The sequence below is a fragment of the Hyperoodon ampullatus genome (assembly GCF_949752795.1).
Source record: "Hyperoodon ampullatus genome assembly, chromosome: 7".
In the NCBI taxonomy this organism is placed as follows: Eukaryota; Metazoa; Chordata; class Mammalia; order Artiodactyla; family Ziphiidae; genus Hyperoodon; species Hyperoodon ampullatus.
Genome location: NC_136920.1, coordinates 67895109 through 67922592, shown reverse-complemented (window position 1 = coordinate 67922592; position 27484 = coordinate 67895109). Strand labels below are relative to the sequence as shown.

General features: G+C 44.2%; 1 protein-coding gene across 1 annotated transcript in view; it reads right to left on the bottom strand.

Moving 5' to 3' along the window:
• TEAD1 (TEA domain transcription factor 1) overlaps positions 1-17937 on the bottom strand; it is a 194422-nt gene extending 176485 nt beyond the window's left edge. The window contains exon 1 of the mRNA XM_079708701.1: positions 17902-17937. Within this exon, the coding sequence (XP_079564827.1) occupies positions 17902-17922 (21 nt within the window). The 5' untranslated portion in view covers positions 17923-17937. The remainder of the gene's footprint in view (positions 1-17901) is intronic.
• Positions 17938-27484: the final 9547 nt, after the last annotated feature.

Genomic DNA, 27484 nt, shown 5'->3' with positions numbered 1-27484 from the left:
ATGGTATTAAGATTCAAACTGATCTGGATTCCAAACCTGTCTCACCCATTAGCCACGCAGCCCAGACTAGATTAGGTAATCTCTAGAGGCTCAGGTTTTAATTTATAAAATGAAAATAATAAATTAAATGCAATCCCAGTGCAGAAAAATCATTAAGTAGTGGAGGGACTCTACCCCATGGAGTTTCCATAAAGATTTAGTGAGATAATGAATGAAGGTGCTCTATCATCTGAAAAACCATGAACAGATGACGTTTTCAAGTCCATCATCCCTAGACAGTGGTATGGACCTTGTGATGCCCAAACACCTACTGATAATGGGATGGTAAAGAAATGAAGGAGCTTCCCTAATGGTTCCCTTTGGGAACTAAGTTTAAAGGATCCTCTTCCTTAAGGTCTTCAGATGCCTAAATGGAAAATTTAAATTGGTAATAAACGCCTGCACTTATAATGCACACAATCAATAGTTTTCATATTCTTCTGGGAAGCTTCATTGAGGGGAATAACCCTAAATCTAAATGAATGCCTAAAACAAAAGAGAGAAGGGAAAATGTTGTTGGTTGAAAATGTACTATATATCATGTAGCCCCCATGTGCCTCAGTTTCCATCATTAACACTTTTCTAAAACCTCCTTTTTTCCTGAAACTCTTCCCAGCCACACTGGAATAAACTCCAAAAAGAAATGTTACCAGTGACCCAAACATTCCTGCTAATAGCCACACTCCCTAAATGAATCATTCTTTCAGGATTACCCATTTACATTTCAAGACAGGTAACATGAGCACATTGGAATGACATCTTATATGATGAACATTATACATATATATGTGTGTGTATGTGTATACACACACACACACACACACACACACACACATATAGTATTCAACCAGTACATATTTTGATTTTAAAGTCTAGGGGAAGAAGGAGGTTAGATGGTCAATGCAGGTGCTTCTGACACCAACTCTATCCAAGGGACTTATGCACAAGGGGTATGGCACAGAACACAGGAATCGCTGCTCCCTTCATATTAATTCCTGTAGGTCTCTCATAATATAAGCATCTCACCCACTTACTGGTGATTTAAGAGCTCTTAAATAAAAGTATTAGTTTTAACTAACCCTCATGATTAGGGAAATGTCACTGAACATGAGGATCTAAAAAAAAAAAATCCATAAAGCTTATTTTAGCCAATATCTTCATACTCTGTGAGGCAACAAGAAAAGAGATGGACTGCAAGTTAGGACTCTGCCTCTACCTGAGTAACCCTGGACCACACAGTACCCGCCATGTGCCTCAGTTTCCACCGTTAACACTGAAGGAAACCAACTTTATCATTCATCGCCTGTGTTTCCAAAGACTACCTATAAGAGATCTTAGATTAAGTTGGTTTGTTATCACTCCCCCCCCCATCCACATCCCAATGTCCTGGAGGGCAAGGACTACTACAGTCACCATAGGTATCCCCTGTGCTAGCACAGTACTTGGCATAATAAATATTCAAAAAAAGAAAAAATGAACCAACAAGCAAATGATGTGAACATTCTTTGATAACAACATGACTGAACTTATCACCCAAGCTTTCCATGAGAAGGGTCAGAGTTTCACCTCCTTTCCCGTTCCTCACCCTGACTCTGGCCAAGGTTCTAATGAATAATAAGAGCCCCAAAGGGAATCAGCAAACCAGGAAGATGTAAGAGGACAGACTTATGCCAAGCACAGTTTGGATAACCAAGAGTTAGCTGTCTGATTCAACCTCTTATTTATTAATCACGATTACAGACAACCAAGAGCCCTTTGTCTTAAAGGGACAAATATGGTTTGGGTCTTCTAGGACAGGGGTCCCCAACCCCCGAGCCACATACCAGTACCAGTCCACAGACTGTTAGGAACTGGGCCGCAGAGCAGGAGGTGAGCAGCCGGCGAGAGAGCAAAGCTTCATCTTCCGCTCCCCATCGCTCGCATTACCGCCTGAACCATAACCGCCCCACCCCGGTCCGTGGAAAAACTGTCTTCCACGAAACTGGTCCCTAATGCCGAAAAGGTTGGGGACTGCTAACCTACAGGATCGTATTTAGTAACTGCACTGCCCGCACTGGGTATTATTCCTACCTTATGAGGTCCAGAGGCCTAAATAAGTTGACCGAAGTCATATATGCTTAATAGTCATTGCTCCAGATAGAATGCACATTCCATGGGAATACCGGACTCAAACTACATCCTCACTAGACAGTGTGCTGGAGGCTGGATTCGAAAGGGAGAGAATGTAGGCAGTGCTGAATTCTCAGCTCTGTCCACAACTGACACCATGAAGCACAGTCTAATTAATTCCTAATGAATAGTTATGATACTGACTCACCTCCCTGGGTACTTGGGAGGAATGTCAGACACTAATGATGGTTCATCGCTTTTGCATATGTAAATGGGGAGAGCTGTTATTTTCCTACCATTTCAGACACTAGCCAAACTTGCTAACAAGTGGCCTGAGAAATACAGGTGAGGATCGGCAGCCTGGTTTTTTTTTTTTTTTTTTGCGTTACGCGGGCCTCTCACTGTTGTGGCCTCTCCCCTTGCGGAGCGCAGGCTCCGGACGCACAGGCTCAGCGGCCATGGCTCACGGGCCCAGCCGCTCCGCGGCATGTGGGATCCTCCCGGACCGGGGCACGAACCCGTGTCCCCTGCATCTGCAGGCGGACTCTCAACCACTGCGCCACCAGGGAAGCCCCCGGCAGCCTGGTTTTGAAGGCAGTCTCCAGAGAGACGGAACGTCTGTCGTGTAGTCAGTATCAGCCAGTGAGCCTTAGTGTCATACACTCCAATTGCCAATAGGTTCCCTCTAATTTCAGCAGGAAGGAGCAGATAATTACTCCTTCTCATTTTCGAAAATCACTTCTATATCAACAGGATCCATCAACAAGCCAATACCTCTTCACCAAGACCCTGATGCTGAGCACCCCATCAGAGGTCTTAGTGTTACCCTCCTGAGATTCCCTGATTAATTCTCCGCTCCATCAGCTCCAAGTACTTGCCCAGGTGACAGCTCGAGAAAGGCTCTGATTGATTTCATGCCATGCGGTTCTGTATTACCAGCCTTTGAGGGAATCACCTTCCCCACCCCCTTAATGAATGTGTTAGCCATGAAGAATAGAAATTCCTGTCTCTTCCTTTCCTCTTTACCACCACTAGGCAAGCTTAATCACTGCTCTCCTTCATCAGTAGGCTCCTTCAAAAAGACAAGGCCATACACTCAGGTCCAGGCAATCTATGCCATCTGACCATTCCAAGAGAAGACTTGCTATCAAGACAGTGCACCTGTAAGGGGAGCATAAGCTGGATGACATGACCTGTAGCCCAAGTCATGGATCCCTGGAAGGTGGGTTGTTTAACCTTGGGAAACACGTTTCAAAGCCAGAAACAGAAGCTTCTTTAATGCTCTAAGAGGAAAAAAAGAAAAAAATGCCACAAGAGTTAGCAGTAAGTAGCATTTCAAAAGGAACATTCCTAAGCCCTTTCCCAGGAATAAGTCAAAGAAACTCCCCCCAAACTAACTCCTCCATTCCAAAAGGTCTGTAGAGTGAACACACATTTCAAGTAGACTCCCCAATCCTAATGCTTAAACATAGAAAACAAATACCAGAAAAAAAATACTCCTTAGTCACTAAGTCATGGGTAATGTTACTTTCTTAGGTGGTGAGATTCACCATCAGACTATCATGATGCCTCAGCATTTTACATGACAATGAGTACAAATTAAAAATCAAAAGTAGACAGCTCATATATTATTTTACTTTTTTAAAAATTTATTTATTTTTGGCTGTCTTCGTTGCTGCGCGCAAGCTCTCCCCAGTTGCGGCAAGTGGGGCCCACTCTTCGTTGCAGTGCGCGGGCTTCTCATTGCGGTGGCTTCTTTTGTTGCGGAGCACGGGCTCTAGGTGTGCGGGCGTCAGTAGTTGTGGCACTTAGGCTCATAGTTGTGGCTCGTGGGCTCTAGAGCTCAGGCTCAGTAGTTGTGGCACATGGGCTTAGTTGCTCCACGGCATGTGGGATCCTCCCGGACCAGGGCTTGAACCCGTGTACCCTGTGCTGGCAGGTGGATTCCTAACCGCTGTGCCATCAGGGAAGCTCCAGTTTTACTTTTTTTATTTTTTATTTTTGGCCACACCGTGCGGCACGTAGGATCTTAGTTCCCCAACCAGGGATCGAACCTGTGCCCCCTAGAGTAGAAGCACGGAGTCTTAACTACTGGACCACCAGGGACATCCTGACAGTTCATATTTTAAAAGCTACCAACACATCAGATAAACACATATGCTGCGTTTGGTCAGACCCTAAGACAAGCATTGCAAAAGAGTGTATCTCAGCCCCAGGCCAGAAGGAATGCCAAACAAATGGGCCTCATGCAATCAAGGTGCTGTTCCCTAGGTGGCAAGTCTGTAGGTCATGCCTGGGGCATCATCCTTCTTACAAAAGCTGGTGGAGACTCACTCAATGTTACACAGCTCATTGCTGGCCAACTTAATGATATGTTGTTGGCTCTGGACTGACTCCAAGTCCCAGCAGTTGACCTGCCCGGATGCAGCTCCTTTGGCTGATGTGGAATCTTAATTCTGCTTCATTAGGAGTGGCCCTCTCCACTCTACACAGAGAAATGGTCCCGGGTTGCCTTCTCCAGTTTCTACGATTTAGGATGCTTCCCCCATTCTGGCCATGCCTCCATCTACCCTGGATTATTACACAGCATGCTGGGTGAAAACAGCAACAGGTAAATCCAGAGCTGACTCCTGCTTGGGTCATAAGCCAATCGACAAGGAAAACTGGAACAAGATGGCATTTGAAAGTGCTGAAGTGTGAGGTCCAAGCTCTGCTCAGGGTCTTAAACTGGATACAGCGGCATTCAAATGCTCTCTAAAGACCCAATGGATCCATGTGACTATCATCATCACCACATCAGAGAATCCAAAATTTAGGCTCCAACGTGCCCAGAAGGAAAAAACTCCTCTTTCCTGCCAACTTAGGGTAACCAACTTAGGGTAACCAATGCAGGATGACAAATTTTGTTCCTTTCCATCCTCTCAACCATCACAAATCATATGTTTACATTTTTGTGTGAGTGTTGGTCTGGCCCATCTTACTTTAAATACCCATTTCTAATGCGTCTGATCATAGAGATACTGATCCCATATCATACGTGAGTATTTTCTGAGTCCCAACACATGATCATAAAACTCCTTGGGAGCAGAAACAGAGCTTGTGTGACCTCTAGGACCGAGGGCAGTGGCATGTAGCATTAGGACACTGGATAAAAAAAGAGGGACAGACAGAACAGCAGGTAGAACTATCTGTTCCAGTCCCATAGTGATTCCACAGTTATCTTAGAGAAAGTGTATTCCAGGAGCTCTGGATAAACTGCTTTTATTGAATTATGCTTTTACGTGATACCATCAGCATACCCAGAAACATCCCATGAATTAGTCACTGGATGTGCTCCAAGAAGTTGAGTATGTCCTTCATCACATTACACAGATTGCTCTTTACAAAGGTCCCAATGGAAAGTTCGATAACCAACAAAACACCACGTGTTTTTCACCTCGTGTTCACCCAACTAGGCTTCCTCACTTGCTGCCAAAGAGCACTAAGCCCCACTGGCAGGCCCCTCAGAGAAAGCACGGCGGTTATATGGTCGGCAAGTTTGGTTTCATTCTCAAACCCACTTTTTTTAGGTCCCTACCTCAATCCTCTTCTTTTTCTTCCTTCTTTCCCTGCTTTTTAATTTGTGTTCTTTTACAGCTTTGCAAGCTGCCTTAAATTCATTCTGAAACAGGACAAGGCAGAATCACAAAGGGGAAATGATTTCTGTTTTCTTTTTATTATCTGTTTCAATTCAATATGATAGAAGATTTATTGAAACCCCCCACCCCATGTCTCCCCACCCATGTGCCAGGCACTAGAGAGAGGAAATAAACATGCTCCTCTCCCTGCCCTCAAGGAGCACCCTTCCAGCAGGGAGACAGAGAAGTAGGTTAATTATCCTTCAAGACTTCAAGCCACTCGCTGGGAAGCCACTCTCGCCATGTTCCTGCAGAAAGCACCTTCGCTCCCCAGGACAAATGAACCCTCTCACTCACTGCACAGGAATGATCTGTCTCTGTGGCTGTCAACCCTGTGAGTTTGTGAGATCTTTAAGGCTTAGGTCCATGCCTTTAGTCATTTTCCTGTCCTTGGCATTTAATGAAGGTCTGGCACACAGTTAATGCTCCCCCAAAATAATGACCCAAAGGGTGCCTAAAATAATGAACCCACGGGTGAATAAATGAATGAACAAGTGTATGAATATAATATGTCAAAAGAGGAATGAACTAAGTGCTGTTGGAGCTCAGAAATAGGAGCTGATTCTGTCTCTCAGGTGAACAAGGGCCTCATGGGAGGTGATGCTTAGGCTGGTCTTGAAGTCTGAGTAGGACTTACGGGGCCAATTATGAGAAAGCTCAGGGAGGCCTGTGCAGAGATGGGTATCTGTGGAGGGGATGTGGTGAAGAAAAGACAAAGCAAGAAAACAAAAGGTAAACTGAGCCAGACCACAAGGGGACACACACACAGCAACAAAAAGTTTGGGTTGTTTCATTCAAAGGCAACAAGAAAACGCCAGCAATATCAGGAGTATGCAAGCAACTCCTAAAGGGGTGTGTGTGTGTTACTGTATGTGTGTATTTGGGGGGATAAAGGATGAAGAACCGGCAATTTTATAAATTTGGAATCCAAATTGTTTAATCAAAAGCATTTTCAGGGGGGCTTCCCTGGTGGCGCAGTGGTTGAGAGTCCGCCTGCTGATGCAGGGGACACGGGTTCGTGCCCCGGTCCGGGAAGATCCCACATGCTGCGGAGCGGCTGGGCCCGTGAGCCATGGCTGCTGAGCCTGTGCATCCGGAGCCTGTGCTCCACAATGGGAGAGGCCACAACAGTGAGAGGCCCGCGTACCACAAAAAAAAAAAAAGCATTTTCAGGGCCTCCCTGGTGGCACAGTGGTTGAGAATCTGCCTGCCAATGCAGGGGACATGGGTTCGAGCCCTGGTCTGGGAAGATCCCACATGCCGTGGAGCAACTGGGCCCGTGAGCCACAACTACTGAGCCTGTGCGTCTGGAGCCTGTGCTCCGCAACAAGAGAGGCCACGATAGTGAGAGGCCCACGCACCGCGATGAAGAGCGGCCCCCGCTTGCCGCAACTGGAGAAAGCCCTCACACAGAAACGAAGACCCAACACAGCCAAAAATAAATAAATAAACAAACTAATGAACCGACATTTAAAAAAAGCATTTTCAGTGTGGTCCAAGATCAAAAGAGTTCTCTAGGTAAATTCAAGTGTTACAATGTGGTTCATCCCTTAAGCGTTCCAAATTTATAAAGGCCTTTTAATGCCTTTAATGAAAAGACAATGACCATTTATACAGGTGTGCTTGTTTAAACAGCCTAGAACCACAGGATTCACTCTGTTTGGTGCCCAGTCACTCAGCTCTTCCAATAAATGCTCTCAGACTTGGTCGTGGAGGGTTCCACGTATTTCCCTGGTCCCTTGTTGATAGCGCGGTCATCCTGAACCCAACGTGGGGACTAGACTGCTATGCTTACACAATGACACGTGTGCACATGGCCAACGTGCAAATAGCAATGTGAGCAAGTGTATCAACAAACCAAAAATGTATGACACTGCTTGTTCACAAATGTCTACCCGTTCCCAGCGTCACTGATACAACTGAGTCCCCACCCCTCCAATGAGAAACACATCTGCCATTTAATGATGATACAGGGATGGAGCTGCTGCAGAACTGGTCTTACACTGAGAGGGATGCAAATTCAGGGGCCAATTAAAGCCTCACCCTTGCCCCCATCCCTGCCCTCCAAATGGAAAACTGGTCCTTGTTTTATACCCAGTGCAACTTCAGCAGGAGAAAGAATCTTGGCAGGAAACTGGCTGAGGCAGAATAAGTATTGTTCCCCCTTAGACAATACACCAGTCATTCAAATTAACAAATATTTCTTGAGCACCTACTGTGTGCACAACACCAGCTCTAAGCAGTCCATAAGCGCGTCAGGGTGTGTAGTGGGGCAAGAACCCCAGGCAAAGAGAGGCATGGGCTGAAAAGCTGAGGCACCCAATTCTGAAATCAGGCGAAACATCTGCTTCACTTCTGCAAGGCCCAAGGTGCTCTGAAGGAAAGCGGACTCTGGCCATGACACCCACCACCGGACTCCTCGCTCCTCATCCCCAACACTCCCCACCCCAGCAAATGAGGCAGTCGTATCAAGCAAAAAAGGCAAAAGGCCACAGCTTGATTCAATCAATATTTCTACACCTCCCCAGCACGCGCACACGTGTACAAAGGAGGAGTCTCTTTAGAAAAAAAATAATAATAAAGGGGAGAGATAGGTATTTCCTTCCAGGATCTCTTCCTCCTGCAGATTCTCCTAATCCTGGTAGAGGAACAAGGAACTCCTCTCTCTAATCAAAATGCATTTCTAATTACAATTACACCATTTCCAATTACACCTGTGAACTGCCGCTAAAGCCCTCCCCTTCTCGGACATTCACAGTGTTGATGCCTGCTCAGTCTAAACGACTAATGAGGACTTTACTTACAGGGCGAGACTTGAGAGGCTAAAAGGCCCAAAGACAAAGCAAACAAACCCAAACCCTCACAGACACACAGACCTGGCATACCGGGCACTGACACCTTCCAAGTCACTTTTCTATATTAAGGATCTGTCTCTAAAAGCACCCAAGAAAATCCAAAAAGGATTTTCCAGGCCCTGGGTGAGGGAACCCAATCCCTCAGCTCCCTCTGAGGGATTCTGCTCCTCAGAGAACCTCGCTGAATCAGCACCCAAAGGAGGGCCATCATCTCAGCCTTCTCCCATCCCTTCCCAAGGAGAAAGCCCTCGCACAGAAACTAAGACCTGTCACGCAACGCGTCACCAAGAATGTCCACTCGGCCCCTCATCTCTCAACTGCATCCCCTCCACTCCTCTCCACCCCCACTAACTTTGCTCCCGTCTCACAGGCAGGACCTCTTCACACCTCTCTGAGCTGGGCTGTCCCCTGTGTCCCCAAACACCGCCACTACCAACAACCTAGTTCTGCCAGGTTCCCGACCCTGGAAGTACATAGATGGCTTCTTAAAAATACAGATCTCGGCCCTGATGCCAGAAGTACTGAATCAGAATCCCCAGCTCATATATTTTTAGTCAGCTTCTCCTGTGCTATTCTTCAGCCAGAGTTTTCCCAAAATGCAAATATGACTTTTATCCTAGGCTCACTTTAAATCTTTCAGCAGAGGCCCACACCCTCCAGGACCTAACTGCATAACAGGGCACCCATGGCCTTGACCACCTGGCCCCAGCCTGCTCCTCAGGCACCTGTGCAGTCCCCCACATTCCAGCCAGAGACCACTCCAAGGTGCCCAGACACAGCAGGCTGCCTACTTCACCCCCTCAGCCACCTGGGCCCCTCTGCTCAGCTGCTTCTCTCACCAGCAATTCCATCTAATGAATGTCTACTGGTCTTTTCAAGACCAACGCCAACAACCTCTCCTCTGGGAAGCCTTGGCAGATTCCTCCACTAGGAGAAGTCACTTCCATGTCCTCATAGCACCTCAAGCAAACTTCCAACACCATACTTGGTACGCTTCACTGTAATTTCTCTTAAGATACTGTTTCCAGTTGATCGGTAAGTCCCTTGGCATTCCTATGTTTAACGTCTCTCACTATCAGATGAATTGTTGGAACTCCAAAAACGTTTGCTAAATGCTTTCCTTTGTGGGCACCCTTACAATTCCAGGAAGGACACTGTGCATCTGGAGAATCTATATGGCCAAATAGTTAAAAATATGTGTATATAAAGAGTATATGAGATTTTAGAATCCCAGAGGTTTTGATTTTGAGCTCTCCACTTGTTAGCTGTGTCTCAGGGTGTTGTGTGTGTGTGCGTGCGCGTGCAGGTACAAAGCAAAATGAGAATTAACATTACATACCTGTTGAAAGATTAAACGAGATGATCCATGTAAGTATAGATGTCTCAATCCTCGGCAGCCATTATATACATTACTTAATCTGTATGCTTACAGACCAGTGGGTATGTGTGCACACGTCTTACAACTGTGCCTGACACACTGCAGGTCCTCAAATAATTGCTGAATGAACGTACACAACTATAATTAATACTTACTGCTGATATATCTGTCATTCCGGCTATACTGCAGATTTTCAGAAGACAGGGGCTCTGTCCCATTCATTTCGGTACCTCGTCCCTACCCCAGCTTGATAAAATTGTTCGCTTTAGTTTAACATAAAATATTAATACAATCTTCGTGACTATTAAGAAACTCATCCTTGTCTAAGGAATCAAAAAGACAGCCTCAGGCATACTCTAGACCAGACCCACAGAATGAAATGAAAAAAACGCAGTAGCCTAAAACCTTCCTCCAGTCTCCAAAACCCCTGACTAGCTGGCCTCTACTGGCCCCCCACCTCAAGGTAGGGCCTGTTGCCTGACAAGCCACAATCCGAGGGCTGAACTGGTGACACACATCCCTCCTCCCCAGTCTGTGGCATACCCCAGCCCTGCTGCAGCAGCTGCTCCACCTGGGAGATCAGATCAGGAGCCTGCCTTTTCAGCTCACAGCAAGTTCACCCCCCAGGGACCTGGGGGCTGCAATTGCTGGCCAAAGTGTCAGGTTACCACAAAAATAACAGCGGGCCTACACCAGGCAGGCGTGCAGGCCAAGTGCAGGAGGGGAAAGGTGAGAAAGAGAAAACCAGGAGAAGAAAAGCAGACATTTGAGTCTGTGTCGAAGAGGAACTGGGTTTTACAAAATGTACCTTAAATTCATAAGTATACTCCTAACATCACCACTACAGCCCCTGCAATAACTCATTCATTTAGCATCCAATCCAGAGTAGCTTATATATTATACTCAAGTATGTTGAATGTGCTTTTAAAAACATTATTTTAAGGCAAGAGGGGGATGGGTTTGTTTGGGTTTTTTTTTTAAGTTTGCTTATTTAATACTATTTATAAAAGTCAGATTTGGGTCAATGAAGATTTTAACAAGTATTCCCATTCAACAAATTCCTGATATTACTCAGCTTTAATTTTCTCAAAATTAAATCCAAACATGACAGAGCTAATTAGGCCTAGTGAAGGAGGGACAGACCTTCAAAACAGAAAAGGCAAATAAAAAGCATTTATGTATTTTTTTTCCCTAAAATAAAATTACAGTTCACTCCTGTGCTATCCTCTTGCAGGAACACTGCTGGCTTGATGTGGTCTGACCCAGCCTGGGTACTTCAAACAAAGTTAACTTCAATCACTGCACGGAGTTAGCAGGTTGTTGAATCTCCATCCATTGTGCTTTCATCTTGGTTTACTCCACACACTATGCCTTTTTAATTGGCTTCTCGCAACTGTTTTATAAGACAGTAGATAAGAGACCCAGCTATTAGGAAAGATGCCCTTCTTCCAGCTGGGCAGGTAAACCCCAGACCAGGCAGTGAACGGGGTGGGTGAAGTTTCCCATTGTAATCTCTTACATGTGAGGGACGCTGTGAATGCCCTGGCAGGGGAAGACGGCTAACTCTAATAGGCACCTTAGATTCCCAGACTGAAGGTGTTAAAAGAGAAAGAAGATTTAAAAAAAAAAAAAAAAAATCCAAAAGAGGGGAAAAAAAGGATTCTCTGGTTGTTTGGTTGTTTGTTTTTAAGTTAATTTGATGGAGAAAGGTTCCCCAATGTCATGTTATTTTGCAGTTATTGATTTATGTTTCATGTTAAAATATCAGGGTTACAAGCATTATATGGCACAGCAGTAATCTAAACAGGACTCTATCTACTGCAAATGCTGAAAAAAGGAGGTACTTAAAATGACAATCTTAGTGGCAGCCAACAGCAGCTAACAGACATGCAGACAGGCAGATTCTGTGTGTTTTATTTTTTAGCTTCTAAGCAATACTAGCTCTCTCCCAATCAAATCAGTAAAAACTTCAGAGAAGGAACGTACTACCAGCAGAGTTTGAGCTCTACAAATTCAGAAGAACACCAAATAAATAGTGAAATGAGAGGCAGTTTCATTCTGCTTTAAAAACAGTCAGAGTCTAGTTCCGGGAAGAGAGGACCTCATCCAGCTCGCTCCTGCTCGTGTGGTCAGAATTCACACAGCTCATGCAGGACACATCACACCGTGCAATTATCAACCAGCATTGATTGCCACTGCTAAAAGATCTTTAATAGTCCTGATTTTTACCATAAAAGCTCTCATTATTATCCCAGCTCTCTTTGCTTGTTCAGCGTGCCTGGTCACTTACAGGAGGAGGAGGAAAACCCAGGGACTCGGCTCATCTTTCCCCAGCCGTGTCTTCCAGGGAGTGTTCGTTTCCCCGCAGCGCAATGCCACGCCACTGCACTGGCCGGCACACTGGGTTTAAAATTAGCTGAGACCTGGAGAGCCACGGGTAACCTTCTGACAAGGTTAGCCAGCAGAGCAGAGCACGGCTCAGCGAGGGACATTAATAAGAAGCCAAGGAGAGCCTTTCAACAAGCGCATTAGGGCCTCTTGGAACCCTTGCAGTCTGGAAGCCGGGGGAGCTGGGGCCCCCGCATCGGGAGGCTGACCTAGGTTCTTATTTTTATCCCACCAAGTCAGCAGCTTCCTTTACAGGCGATAAACACAACCTCCAAAAGTGTTTCTCCAAGTTTAAATTCAATATACTCGGTCGCTGATTATACAAATAACTTTTTAAACTCTAAACTGGATTTAAGAAATATAATATTTATGGAATGCTTCTAATTATAAAGTTAAGACCCACAGATGACCAAAAAAGTGGAACATTCAGAAACATACATAGGAGGAAATTAACTTTACCCACAGCCCTCCACCAAACAATAGTCAGTGCTAACAATGCATTTTGATGTATATCCTTGTACTAGTAACATTATTATTATTATTCCCTATAGTTTCGGGTTCTTTTATTGTCCACCTAACATTTTACATTCAGCATTTTCCTGAGTCCTGAAATATCCTTTGTATTCATGAATTTTAAGAGGTATAGTATTCCATGTCATGGATATACCATTATTTGACTATTTCCCCATGGCTGGACATTTAGATTTTGCCCAGCTTTTCACTGTATGGCAAACATCCTTGTAATGATTTCCCACGGACACATTCCTAGAGTCCAGGGGCAGGAAAAACTTGAAGCCACTGGTGAAGATTGGGAACCCCATGAAGACAGGGACGGTGCCTGCCCCGTGTAGTGTTTTCTAATTAAAGCAATGTGTCTCAGTGCTTTCCAAACAGAGAACCCTAAAGTCTAATGTGACACGTTCCGAGTGCCTACCAAGAGGTCAATAGGGCCACCAGCACCACAAAGGTCCCCTAAGCACTGAGATAAAGGAAGGCAAGCAAGGAATGGATCTAACACCTCTGAATACCTGTCAAATGTGATTCAGATGCTGCTCCCACCCCCTCACGCTGCCAGCCCCCCATCAATACCTCACTTGTACAGCCACCCTGCTTGTTTCAAATACTGAAATACTTGCACACGAACTGGCAAGAGTCAGTGGCCCAAGCCCACTGAATGCCTGTCCCCCTTAGCTCCCACCCCTCTTCCAGTGCCCCCAATCTTCTCAGTATACAACAAGTACATGTAAGTGCCTGGCACACCTGGGGGCCTCCAGTATCTTCCATTGGGTCCATGTCCACACTGTCTGTTAAAATACCTTAAACATCACCCCTCTCCGCACATAACCTATAACCCGGGATTTGCTTTTTAAATTTTGTTAATCCTCCCCTCCAACCAGCTCCTCAGAGACCACTGCTTAAAATCTTAATCACCAACGCATCAGCGCTGTTTCTGAAATTCATTAAATTCCCTAATATTTTATTTTTAAAATTGAAATGGACACTTAATGGGAAGAACTTCCCGAGACGCCGGCTGGGGTGGGGGGCAGTTCCCACCAAGTTATTCTCTACAGAGCACAGTGAGCTGCGTTAGACAAAGATGAACATCACAATCCTAAGAGTCGTGGACCTAGTACGAACACCAGTGACACTGGTTCCCCGAGGGTAAAAGCTACCTGCTTAAATCACATGAGACTTTGAGGAGGTCTCAGATCGTCAATGATAGTCTCAGCAAGCTAAAGCAAGAATACTGAAATGCTGAAGTCTAGGAATAAGAAGAGTCAGTACAGCCTAACTTATGCCCCGACCACCCTGGTACTGGCTCACTCTATAATACCAAAGCAACATTTGGAGCTGGGCATATGACTATGCACTTGGAAGCATGACCTCTACCGTAGCCCTCCCTTTAGTACGCTATTTTCTGTGGAAGAGAACAGGTAACTAATAAGTGGAAGAGAGTTTTGTTTCCTCTAAATGTTTTTGTCCATCCTCTACTGGGGGTGCCAGGGCAGGAACACCAGCCAGGAAAGGGAAGAAAGACAAACAAGGGGTCTGTAAAATCACACTTAGAAAACCAATAAGGGGTCAACCTGGATGCATTACAGCACTGTCCAGTCCAGCAGCTAGGATCGTGGCCCAAGCTGGAATCAGCTCAAAGACAATGCCTATCCAACAACTCCATGATGGAAGAATATACTCAAAACTCCAAGTCACTGTGGGTGCTGCAGCTTCTTTGCCAATTCAGCAAAATTCTAATTAACGGATATAAAAAATATTTTTGATTCATAAAATCAGATGTAATGGCAAAAGTTGAAGGAAATGCCTCGTAGTAGTAAGTGGAGATAATATTCACAACTAATATTTATTCAACACTACTGTGTGTGAGGAACAGGGATCTAGACTCAATTTTTATTATTTCTTGTAATCCTCATCACATCTATATTAGGTAGAGATATAATATTACAATATCCATTATTCAGATAATGAAGCAAATAAGGTTTAGAAACAGTAAGTCTTTTATCCACTGGTCAAACAGAAATTCAAACCCAGATCTATCTCACCTTGATTGAGCCCAAGGTCTGTCTTTGTGAGACACTGAACCTCCCATTGCCAGAGGTAATCAAGGAACAGTTGAGCAGGAATGCTGTGCAGGGGACTAGAGTAGGCAGAAGAATGTCAGGGAAGGTCCATTCCGACACCTGATCTATGACACATGAAAACAAATTGCCTACTGTATGCTGGCTCTGTACCAGGTGTGTGTGTGGGACATGAGGAGTAGGAGAGACCCTGCAAATGAAGTGAGCACACTGTTAGAGCCGAGATCATGGACAGCCGCTCTATTTTTCTGCTCACAATAAAAAGCAGCTGAAAAGCAAGGCCAGTGGAGAGTCCAGACTCTTGGCCACTGTGACCCCAGCAGAGCTGGCACATGGCAAGCACTGGTGTCTCTTCCTCCCTCTCCAGAAATGCAGTGGCACGGATGAAAGCCTCACTACTGCAGGGCTGGGAAAGAGCTGTGATCCCTGCACCTGAATTTTTTTTTCAACACAAAGCTCATATTTACAGTGAATTAACGATTCACATTTGCACTGGAAAAAACCATGAACACAACCAGAAATGGAAATGAATGAACAAATCACACAGGAGAATAAGCATAAGACAAAATACGCATCTTCGCTAGGAGGGGGAAAGAATGGCACATTGAAGCAAGTTTAAGGTGTTATTTTAAATCTCCTAATCAGCAAACCTTAAAAGACAATAAGAACATCTGTAATGAACATGACACAGGAACTATGCTAGTGATGTAGGGGCTGTGAAGATCCAAATGGCTATACTTACTAAGCGCCTCAAAAGGCTGAAATTCTTCAACCTAGTAACCTTAACCCTAGAAATTTATCAAAAAGAGAAAATCCCACGGTAGGAAAAAATGAGGAGCACAAATATCTACATTACAGAATCATCTATGATACCATGAATAGCAGAATGACTAAGAAAACTACAGTACATGAATGCAAAGGAAAACTGTGCATTCTTTTACAAGAAAAATTTTTAAAAATAGACTGAACCATGAGGGAAAGTTTCTCAAAGAATATTCATTTTAAAAAGCAAAATACAGGGGAATTCCCTGGCGGTCCAGTGGTTAGGACTCCACGCTTCCACTCTACAGGAGGCACGGGTTCGATCCCTGGTCAGGGAGAACTAAGATCCCGCATGCCACGCAGCGTGGCCAAAAAAGTAGATAGATTGGTAGATAGATAGATAGGCCGGCAGGCAGAGAGATACATAAATAAATAGCAAAATACAAAATTGTGTGTATATGTGTATATATATAAAATTATGTGTATATATATGTAATTACAACTCTAGTTTTATGCATATTTCTACAGAAGTAAAGTGAAAATAAAAAGGAAACAGTTACTGTGTTAGGAAGGTGACATTACAGGTTTTTATTTTACACTTTTTTATGTTCCATTGTTTTTGTAATTTTTAAGAAATTATTCCGACTTTAAGAAAATTTAAGGAAACTCAGGTACCAATTGAGGTATTCAAGCATCTGAATACAAGAAAGCTTAGAGGTCAGACATTTGTGGATACTTGAATCCTCTTTACCACTAGGATCCACCCAACCAATCTCCAAGGTCTAGCTGCAACCTTCAAATGCAAACACAATGCACAGATTATAGCCTACTTTAGGTAGACCTAAGGACTTAATGTTCCTCTAAACATTTCAGTAGCAGTAATAGCTAATACTTACAGAGTGTATATTCTGTACCTGGCCCTATTCTAAGCACTTTATCTGTCAATGCATTTAACTCTCATAACAACACTATGAGAAAAGTACTATCATTATTCCCATTTAGAAACAAGGAAACTAAGACACCGAAAGAGAAAGTAAATTTCCCACCTGGCTCATGGATCCTCAAAGCCAGGATCTGAACAGTCTGACTTCAGAGTCTAAATTGATAATTACCCAACTAGACTGCCTCTCTGTATAGCCAAGTCTCCCAGCCACTGCTCTGCTGGTCCTCTTTTCTGAAACGTCTTTCCTCCTCTTAGCCATCTCTAAGGCTGCCACACAAAGGCCACCTCAAGTGCTACCTCTTCAGCAGAGCCTTCCCTGGCTCTCACGCAGATTTGCTGTATTTCCTCTATCTCATGGAACTTTAAACACACAATTACCGTTTCACTGATACTGCTTAGTAATTGTTTGAGTCCTTCTTCCTCAGAGAATACAAGTTTGGGGTGGGGAGTAGATAGAGGTATTCTTTGTATCTCTAGTCACTAGCCCAATGTCTGGCAGGTAACATGTAATCAAGGAAGGAGGGAGGGAAGACGGATGGATGGGTGGCAGGACAAACGCATGAATGACTTCTCAGTAAAGGGACTAGAGAACTAATTCATGTGTTGGTGGGTGAATATTTCACACATGCTTGGGGTTAAAATAAAATGGGACGTTGAAAAGTATGCATCCCCAAAAAGGAAGGAAAACCACTACAACAAGGATAAACCTTGAGGACGTGATGCTAAGTGAAATAAGTCGGTCACAAAAGGACAAATACGGTATGATTCATTGTATATGAGGTCCCTAGGATAATCACTCTCATTGAGACAGAAAGCAGAATGGTGGTTGCCAGGGGCTGAGGGGAGAAAGGAATGAGGAGTTATTGTTTCATGGGCACAGAGTTTGTTTTCCAAAATGAGAACAGTTCTGGAGATGGACAGTGATAATGGTAGCAAAATAATGTGACTGTACTTAAATGCCACTGAACTCTATACTTAAAAATGGTTAAAATAGTAAATTTATGTTCCGTACATTTTACCATAATTAAAATTATAGATAAATAGGTAGATAGATAATTAGACAGATAAAACAGGACCACAAAGCAAAGAAGTCAGACCAAGTCAAAGTATACCTATAGTGCAATCCAAACATAGCCCTCAGTGCTGTAACACTCACCACTGCACAGAGATGCTGCATGTATCGTTCCAAGACTCTTCCCCTCTCAGCAAGGATATTACTTCCTCCAGGGAGCCTTCTTGGATACCCAAGTCCAGTCTTGGGGGGCCTGCCACATGCTCCATAGTACCAGGCCCTTGTACCAGAGCCCGTCAACAGGTCTATCCAGCCGGTGTCAAGTGCCGTGAAGGCTGCACCCTTATCTTGCTTGGATGCGTCCACAGGACCTGACTCAACAAATACACCTTTAATAAGTACTGAGTCAATTAATTAATTGCTGAGAAAAGGAGAGGCTAGACTACTGCTCTGATTTTCAAAGCTTACACACAGGGTTGTCTTAAGGAGCTGTTAACAAGGCAAGTTAATACATCGGCCCTCCATATCCGTCGGACATAGAACCCACTGATAGGGAGGGCTGACTGGACTAAGCCATTTTACATAAGGGACTTGAGCATCCACAGATTCTGGTATCTATGCAGGCTCCTGGAACAGACTCCTGCAGATACCCAAGGGCAACTGTAACTCACAGAAAACGCAAAGATTTTCTAACTTGAAACTGAAAAAAAAAGGGTGGGGGATCCAACCGCAGAAGACTGCCAGACAGGTTCCCACTGCCCCTCTACCTCCTCTATTAAACAGAGGGGATGTTCTTTGTGAACAGCTGATTTCCAGAATCTATACCCCTCCCCACCAAAGTGAGAGCTCCACGCCCACCTTCCGATACCCAGGCAGAGACCCAAGTGCCAGGCGCAGCACAGGGGCTTAAACACATCACCTCTTCAAATTCTCTTGAGGTCAAAGGAGTATTCTCCTCTTTGCAGGAACAAAAGTTTAAACTGCAGTTTGATCAATTTGTCAGGCACCTGTTCTTCGGGCTAAAATTAGAAAACATTCTTTAAAGGCTGGTAAATCTTTATCAATACTGAGGTCAGCTCAGAAGGCGGGGGCAGTAACTGCTCTTCTTTGCCTAGTCCATTCTTTAAGGCAGCTGGTACCTGTACTGAATTCCCTCTTGTACGTTTTTCTGCCATATAAATTACTTCATCACCCCTAAAGCTGTTCTGCTGTATACACCTCCAAGTCTAATCTTGGTGCATGTTTTGCATAGGAGAACAAATTTTTGGATTTGCTACTGGGCAAAGTGTGTTTCCTTTCCCCCTCCTCCTCCAATTACTGGGCAAACTACAAGAGTGATGCTGAGAGGCAAGCAAGGCTCATCCACACTGGAACCCCACCATGCAGAGCATATAGGACCCAACTGAAGAGCACAAATGACTTCCAGCATGACTTGAGTTGACTTTAGGGCACATGCACACATTTGAGTTACAGCTCCAAACAGGTCATGCTGAGATGACAAGGAAAGATTATCAAGGTAAGAGATACACCTGCCTGTGGGTTTCTGGAAACCCTCAATCAGTAAGCAAAGTCCTCACACGAACCTTAGGTTTTGTTCTTACCCATTCACAAAAAAAATCATAGGTAAAGGATATTTGAGGATCTAAAACAGAGGAGCAGACACTCAGAGGACATTTTTATACGGAGATCTTGATTACTACTTCTTTTTTTTTTTTTTGCTTAGTCTTCCATTTATTTAGTCAAACCATCCTTATTATAAAACATGTGAATTATGGAGACAGAGATGTATCAGCACACAATCTGACCCTTAATTTCTGCTGGGTAAGATAAGACAGAACAAGAGTATAACCTTTGGCAATTCTTTTTTTTTTCCAAGCCCAGGCATGGGTGGATTGTCCAACACTTAAATATTTTTAAAGTCCCCTAAAATATTATTGACCACATCATATGGCCAAAAAGTTCGTTATGTTAGTGAATACGTTGTTCAATACAGTTCTTGGTGAAGATGAAAAGTGTGTCTATTTTTACTTAAAACCAAATGAACTTCTTTTTGGCCAACCCAATATATATACACACATGTTCTGACAGCATTTTTGCTTCTGAGGAAGCAGACTATTTCTCACAAAATAATAAAAAATGGTGTTTATAATTTTGTCCAACTGTTTTTAAAGGCTTTACAAAATCTTATAAGAAAAGTATGGGTAAATTTTAAAAAGAAAATACATTCTCATGCATAACAACTCATTTAAAAGAGAAGCAGGGGACTTCCACCCTGCCAATGCAGGGGGCGCGGGTCCGGTCCCTGGTCGGGGAACTGGGATCCCGCAGACCGTACGGTGCAGCCAAAAGATTAAAAAACAAAAAAATAAAATAAAAGAGAAGCAAAAGCTTCATTTGGCTGTCTATCTCAAAGAAACATTTCCTTCTTCCCTCCCCACCCCACTTTACTTACGATATTACTTTATGAATGGGTAAGAATCAGAAACCAAGGTTCCAGCTGGAGCCCATCACATTCCACATGACCATCAAATTTGATAAAAATTCTCTATTTAATTAATATGTTCAAGCACCATTCAATAAGCTTCGAGGATTATACCTTCATCTGAAACTTAGAATACAGTGAATTTTCACAGAGTTTTTTTAGTTTTAAGAACAACCATTGATAAATTCTATCTTCAAAGGAAGAGAGGTGATCATGTCTATCCCACTTTACAACTAGTTGAATTCAACAAAACATCTAGAGTCCTAAATACAAATAATATTTTCAATTCCATATTCCTTCTTTCAATTGAATTCATTTTTATTTTAAGATACATTGCTTCCATGCAAACCTGTGCTTCCTGAAAAGTTTGTTCTAGGTGGGGCAGTGGCACCAAAACGAACAAACAAACAAAAAAGTCTAGGAAAAAAAAAATCTCTTTGGTCTTAATTAGCTGTAAACATGTTCACATATTCCGGTTTTGAACAGAAATAGTAAATGAGAGGAAGAAAAAGGATGCGTTTGGAATTTCAGGATATTACGTGTAGATTCATAGAAATCTGAAAGAACTTTGCCAGAGTAAAGAAATACCATAATCATATTAACATTTTAAAGGAAACTCTGTTCACAATTCACACATACTGATGCAGTGGTTGAGGGACTGCCTTATCCCCTTCTCTAGATGTCTAGATAAAGCATGGCCTACTATATGCTACTTCTGCAAGGCTGAGACACAGAAGTGGTAGGTATCTGGATTGCTCAAAATTTAGATGGCTGTCAGAAAAAACATACAAGCATTTGTTCAATTAGCCTTAAACAGGCATGTGGCCAACTTTGGGCCAGGCACTGTGCTGGAGAGATAAAGATGAGTAATGAACACGCGCCCCACCCTCAAAGATCTCACAGTTCAGTGAGAGGCTGATACATCAGCTGACACCCAGAACAGTGAGTGCATAGGCACTCAAAAAATATAAAGCAGGTTAGGAGCCAGGGAGGGCAGGCAAAGATCTGCCTGAGGAGCTGGAGTTTAGCAGGGAGCCTGACTCTTAACTTGGAGGGCTGGGCTGGAATGCACACTCCACCACTCTGCCGCTGTACGAGGGCAATGCATTTAACATCGCCACGCCTCAGTGTCCTCATGTGCTCTCTCCTAGGGTAGTGATGAGCTAACATACATGGAAATGTCTGGAATGGCAAACGTGTTAACCCCATCTCTGCCCAATGGCTACCCCAGGTCTGGGGCAGGGACCAGAGTGGCAGAGAACCACTGTGGGAGGAGAAGATTTTTTTTTGCTACTTCTTCTTCCTCTCCCTTTTCTAATCCTTCCTGCAAAACCCCCTTCCCCCAATGCTGACTCAGCAAGACTCAGAGTGAATGAACCAAAAAGGAACTGGGAGGAAGGGAGTGGGAAAGAGAATCCTGGCTAACAATAAGAAAAGAGAAGATGGCCATCCTTTGGAAGGGAAGCCATCAGTAGTTCTAAACTGGAAAAGGGAAAAATAAAAAACAAAAACAAACAAAAAAACTCCTGAACCAGATACCTAAAACATTTCAACTTCTGCTGGTTAGACTACTTTTCTGGATAGCCTCGGATTCTTGCCAATTAGCTGTAGTTATTTTCTTCCCATCTCCCTGTTTGAACTTCCTTTACTAAATTAAAATAATTGCAGCACATTAACATCTAATCAACACAAAAGAAAGACTAAACCAAGCTCAAATATAATTTTAGAGCTTGCATTTTCTTTTTTTAAAAAAATGGGCGTTTGTGTATTTCTGTATATCTAGTGGTGAATGCACATTTGTTTACATATATATGTACATGCACACATATATGTGCATTATTTAAGTAGGCATGCATCTATATACAAATATAAACCAGGCCTTCTTGTAGTTGAGGGAAGTGTGACGGATACCAGCATCTGTACCTGTATCTACCATACCCGGAGGCAGCAGGAGAGGTAAGTTGAGTGTCTACTCCAGAATCCTGCAACCTCACCCTGCACCAAAAACTAAGGTCCCACGCAATGAAGAAGCCCTGAAGTTTCCAAGAAGACCAGGGCTGGAGGGCTGGAGGCGCTCAAACTCCCTGTGACTGGACCCAGCCCCTAAAGAACCTCTCCCTTTTCCCGGAAGAAAGCTTTCCTTTTAGTAAACAAGGGCCTTTGTCCCAACCAGGAGAGCTGAAACTGCTGGGGGTGGGAAGCAGGGGCTCCAGAGCTGCCTTCATGCCTGCAAAAGACCACAGCCACACCGGGGGAGCTGGAACCCTCAGGCTGCTGCCCCTTAACTCTCTTGAGGTTAAGAAATGCTGCCAAGTTCACTGTCATCCACCTCAGCAGGTCTTTACTTAGAAGCAGCTGTGTCCAAAGCCCAGCGCTCAGGGCTCACTTCTCACAGCACCGTCTCGTGTGTTTCACAACCACCACAAAGGCAAGGGGGGTGGTATTACTCCTTTCACAGGTGAGGGGTCTGAGGTTCAGCAAAGCTGACAGGGCCGAAGGCAGACACCAAAGTGGGTAAATGGAGGAGCCACCAGGCGACCTTCAAACCATGACGACTGGCCAAGGGAGAAAAACCTGAGCTCCTGGGGTCTGGCCTCAGTTCAGCCTCTCATCTAAGGGTAATCAATGGCGAGTAGGTCTTAACTTTGCGAGCCTTAAGCTCAATGACTATAAAAAGAAAAAGAGGGAGTTCCCTGGTGGTCCAGTGGTTAGGACTCTGCCCTTCCACTGCAGGGGGGTGGGGCACAGGTTCGATCCCTGGTCAAGGAACTAAGATCCCACATGCTGCGAGGTGTGGCAAAAAGAAAAAAAAAGGGGCGGGGGGGATAAATACATAAATAAAAAGAGAAAAAGAAGCCAACTTTTGTTCTGTATCTCGTAGGACAGTCAGATAGGAACACTCTTTGTGATCATTACTCAACCCAATTCTCAAAGGCTGGGTGGGTGGTTTCCTGTCATCAGCTCTCAAAGCATACAACACGTCCCCTGCCCTCGACGTCCTCCCATTCACTTACTGTGCCCTGAGGAACCCCTCCACTGCCTGCCTCCCTGGAAGACATCAGTGATCCTTCTCAACAATGAACTCAAGCAGAACAGGCAACCCTTGGGCAACACCAGAAGTCTCTGTACTTATCTTCACTACAACTGATACTCAGTTTTTATGCTGTCCAACCCCACTGTAAGTTCCTCACCCAGAGACCCAGCCTTGACTTCTCTATATTTGTCATCACTGTAATACTACCACTACCACCATGCCTTCAACCCTGGAGTTTAAGCAAATATCCACATGGCAACATTTTCTGGGTACCTGCTAGGTCATGTAAAATAAAAATGGAAGTAGGGATTGGGTTTTTTAAGAAAAATAATATGGTATGGCCTTGGCCCCAAACAACTCACAATCTAGTGAGGAGGATGGAGACGTAACTGACTGCTGGGATTTGCTGAATCATTTGACACTGGAATTTGCCAGTGACTGGGAGTTGGAAGGGACAGTGACTCTGAAGGATAACAGAGTCTGCTCCTGATACTATCTAAAAGGATATGATGACCGGCTGACTTTAACAAGGTGGAAATTTAATAAGGATAAATGTCAAGTTATGCACCTCGCTAAAAAAAAAAATACACACACACACACTCACAAGTATAGGGTAGAGAAGATCACATGAGAAAGTCTTAAGGGACTGGGTTGCCCATGAGCTCAATGACTCAGTGTGATGAGGCACCTATAAAAGCTAATGCAGTATCAGGCTGCCCTGAATAGACTGCTGAATTCACAGTAAGAAAAGTGAGATCACAAATCTGGATCCCAGCAACCACAGAGGGATGAATGGTCAAAAGTGAGCAAGTTTCAGGGCTTCCCTGGTGGCGCAGTGGTTGAGAGTCCGCCTGCCTATGCAGGGGACACGGGTTTGTGCCCCCGTCCGGGAAGATCCACATGCCGCGGAGCGGCTGGGCCCGTGAGCCATGGCCGCTGAGCCTGCGCGTCTGGAGCCTGTGCTCCACAACAGGAGAGGCCACAACAGTGAGAGGCCCGCGTACCGCCAAAAAAAAAAAAAGTGAGCAAGCTTCAGAGCGCTGACAGGAGTGTGAAGCCACGTCCTAATAGGAATGAGGATCACGAAGCTGGAGAATGAACAATTCACAGGGCCTTGAGAGTCATTTTCAAACTAGTCTTGGGCTTTGCCATTCCACTCACAGGAATAGGTAACAGAGATACAGTTGACCTAAACCACAGAGGCACTGACATTAACCCAAAAGCAGGGGTTTAAAAAATGAGAGGGAACGGGCAAAATGAAACAGAATTACCTATCTCATTATGAAATAATGTTACCAACTGCAATATCATAGTTACTGACATGAAAGTTATAAAAAGAAAATTCTATTTATAAGAAAAAGAAAATTACAAAATACTATAGACAAATACTACAGACAAATTTCATTTTGTAAAAACAACAACATATACACACATCGAAAACTGCACTGAAGGGGCTTCCCTGGTGGCGCAGTGGTTAAGAATCCGCCTGCCAATGCAGGGGACACGGGTTCGAGCCCTGGTCCAGGATGATCCCACTTGCTGCGGAGCAACTAAGCCCATGTGCCACAACTACTGAGCCCACGTGCCACAACTACTGAGCCCACGTGCCACAGCTACTGAAGTCCGCACACCAAGAGCCTGTGCTCTAGGCACAAGAGAAGCCACCGCAAGGAGAAGCCTGCCCGCACACCACAATGAAGAGTAGACCCCGCTCGCCACGGCTAGAGAAAGCCCGCGTGCAGCAACAAAGACCCAATGCAGCCAAAAATAAATAAATAAAATAAATTTATTTTTTTAAAACCTGCACTGAAAATGGTCTGGAAGACAACATGGTGTGAAGCTCACAACACTAATTACCTATGAGTGGTGAAGTTACTGATAGTTTTAAATTCTCCTTTCTGCTTCTCTATATTTTGCTTCTCCAAATATTCTCAATGTTTCATAATGGACATATATTGCAAACCTGGGAAGAAAAATTACTTTAGATTTTTCAAAAGAAAATATCTAAATGGGCTAGCATATGAAAAGAGGAATTAGGCTTGTGCCTTCAGCAGGAAAGGGGGAACTGGGATTAGTGGGTAAAGATTCTAGGAGACCTTATCAGAGTTCAATATAAGAGAATGGCCTGTTAGTGAAATAAACAGCCCTTTGTTGTAGTGAGCTCCCCATCAAAAGAGCTGTGCCTCTAGAATGCTTTAAGACTATTTGGGAATGCACTGTAGGAAAAGCCTCCATGGAGTACAGGGTTAGCTTCTCCTAAATCTGTGTATTCCAATTCCTTCAACACTGCTCAAGCCATCCCTGCTCCAGAATCCATAATACCTCTATTTTGCTCTCTGTAAGTTCAAATCTTCAATCAAACTTTTAGGATCTACTTCTTTGCTCTCTCACCGAATCAGAGCCAAATGGAGTACAGTTAAAAGAACATTCAACTGGGAATCAAAAGGTTCAGGTCCCAGCAGTACCACCAGAAAGAATACAGCCTTGGACAAGTCACAATCTCTAGGAGCCTCAGTTTCCACATCTGTAAAATGGCAGTAAAATGTATACAACCTCACAAGGTTCCGCTGACATTTCAAGATAAAGCCTGTGAGACTGCTTTATAAACAATGAAGTGCTATACAAGCAAAAGATGATACATTCCTGTTGTGAGAGCATTCAAGCAGAAGTTGGATGGGCAATTACAGGGATCTTATTCCACTGGAAGTAGAAAACTTTAATTCCAAGATCATATGATTCTACATTGTGGCTCAACCACCACCTCCATGAAGAGGTCCTTTACTCCTTCAGCTTTCTTCCGACCACTTCTCACACCACAGAATATAACAATGATTGCTTTTTCTCTGGCTTCTAAGGATGAGTCTTGATTTTTCACTATAACTACATTTTCTTGAGACAAGGACCAAGACCTCCACCTTTATCCACAATCCCTAGTGCTGCTAGGCACTCACAAAAGACTCATTGATGATTTGACTGAAACTTAATAGAACCCCTACTTAAAGTACAGCCTACGGACTGGCACTATAGGCATCATCTGGAAACGTGTTAAAATGCAGATTCTTGGGCCAAGCCCCAGCTCCACTAAATCAGAACCTGCATTTTAATAAGACCCTCAAATGAATCCTATGCTAACAAAGTGAGGCTGCTGGTGGTCTACAGACTACCCTCAAGAAGCAAGGACCAGGGGCACGCTCATCCAACAAGATCTCCAAAGCCCAGAAAAGCATCTCATTTGTTCACTCACTCATTTATTCAGTCATTCACTCACTCAACAACCATATATTAAGTTCCTACACCATGCCAGGCACTTTTCTAGGTGCCAAGTCCTGTTCTAGCCAGGTGTGACTGAATGGTAAGGATTCTCTAATACTAGAGAGAATGGCCCAATCCAGCTGCCTGCCCACAAAATCCAGCTAAAAGCAATTTAAGTGCCTCTGAATTCCAGCTCCTCCAACCCTGGCCCAGCACCTCAAATGCTTTGCAGGTGTCAGGGCTGCTATCTCTTCACAAACCACCAAGGACCCATCCACACCACAGCCACCGCCCAATGGTTTGGGCACAGCCCCTTTATATTTCTGCAGGTGCTACATTCCAAAAATATTTCTTCTTATAAAGCATGGCAGGAATTCTACACTGAGGGAAGAAAAGAGTTTCAAGAAGGGCCTTATTTTTCCCAGGGGAGAGAAGAGACTAAAACCTCTCATAGAGAGGTTTACATTTTCAAAATGTATTTATTTTATCAATCACATGCTTGCAAGTCAAACATCCCCTCAAAGACATTTTGCAGACAGCGATATTCTGGGAACATACTGGAGGCAGCTTATTTATCTGCAACTATTATAAGACTAGCCCGAAGAGATGAGTATCAGATGCTCTCTCCCGCTGAAATGACTGTCTGCCTGCCTGCCATCCTATGCCAGGTCACAGCTACTTCATGCCCCCAAATACCCTCTGCTTGGCCTTGCCAAACTGCCTCTACCCCACCGGTCCTGTGAGAGCCTTCCAATTAGCCCAGGTCACTCCTGATGGGAAGGGCTATCAGTTTGCTCCACGTGTTCTGCAACATCTTTGCTCCTTGCTGTCTCTAAACTGACCATGGAAAGTGTAACTAATATACAAACGTAACATTAATATCGAACACTGCCACAGGGCTAGAAACCCCTGCGGGCTGGGGGCTAGTAAGATCCCAAGCAAACTCAGCTCTTGTGTTT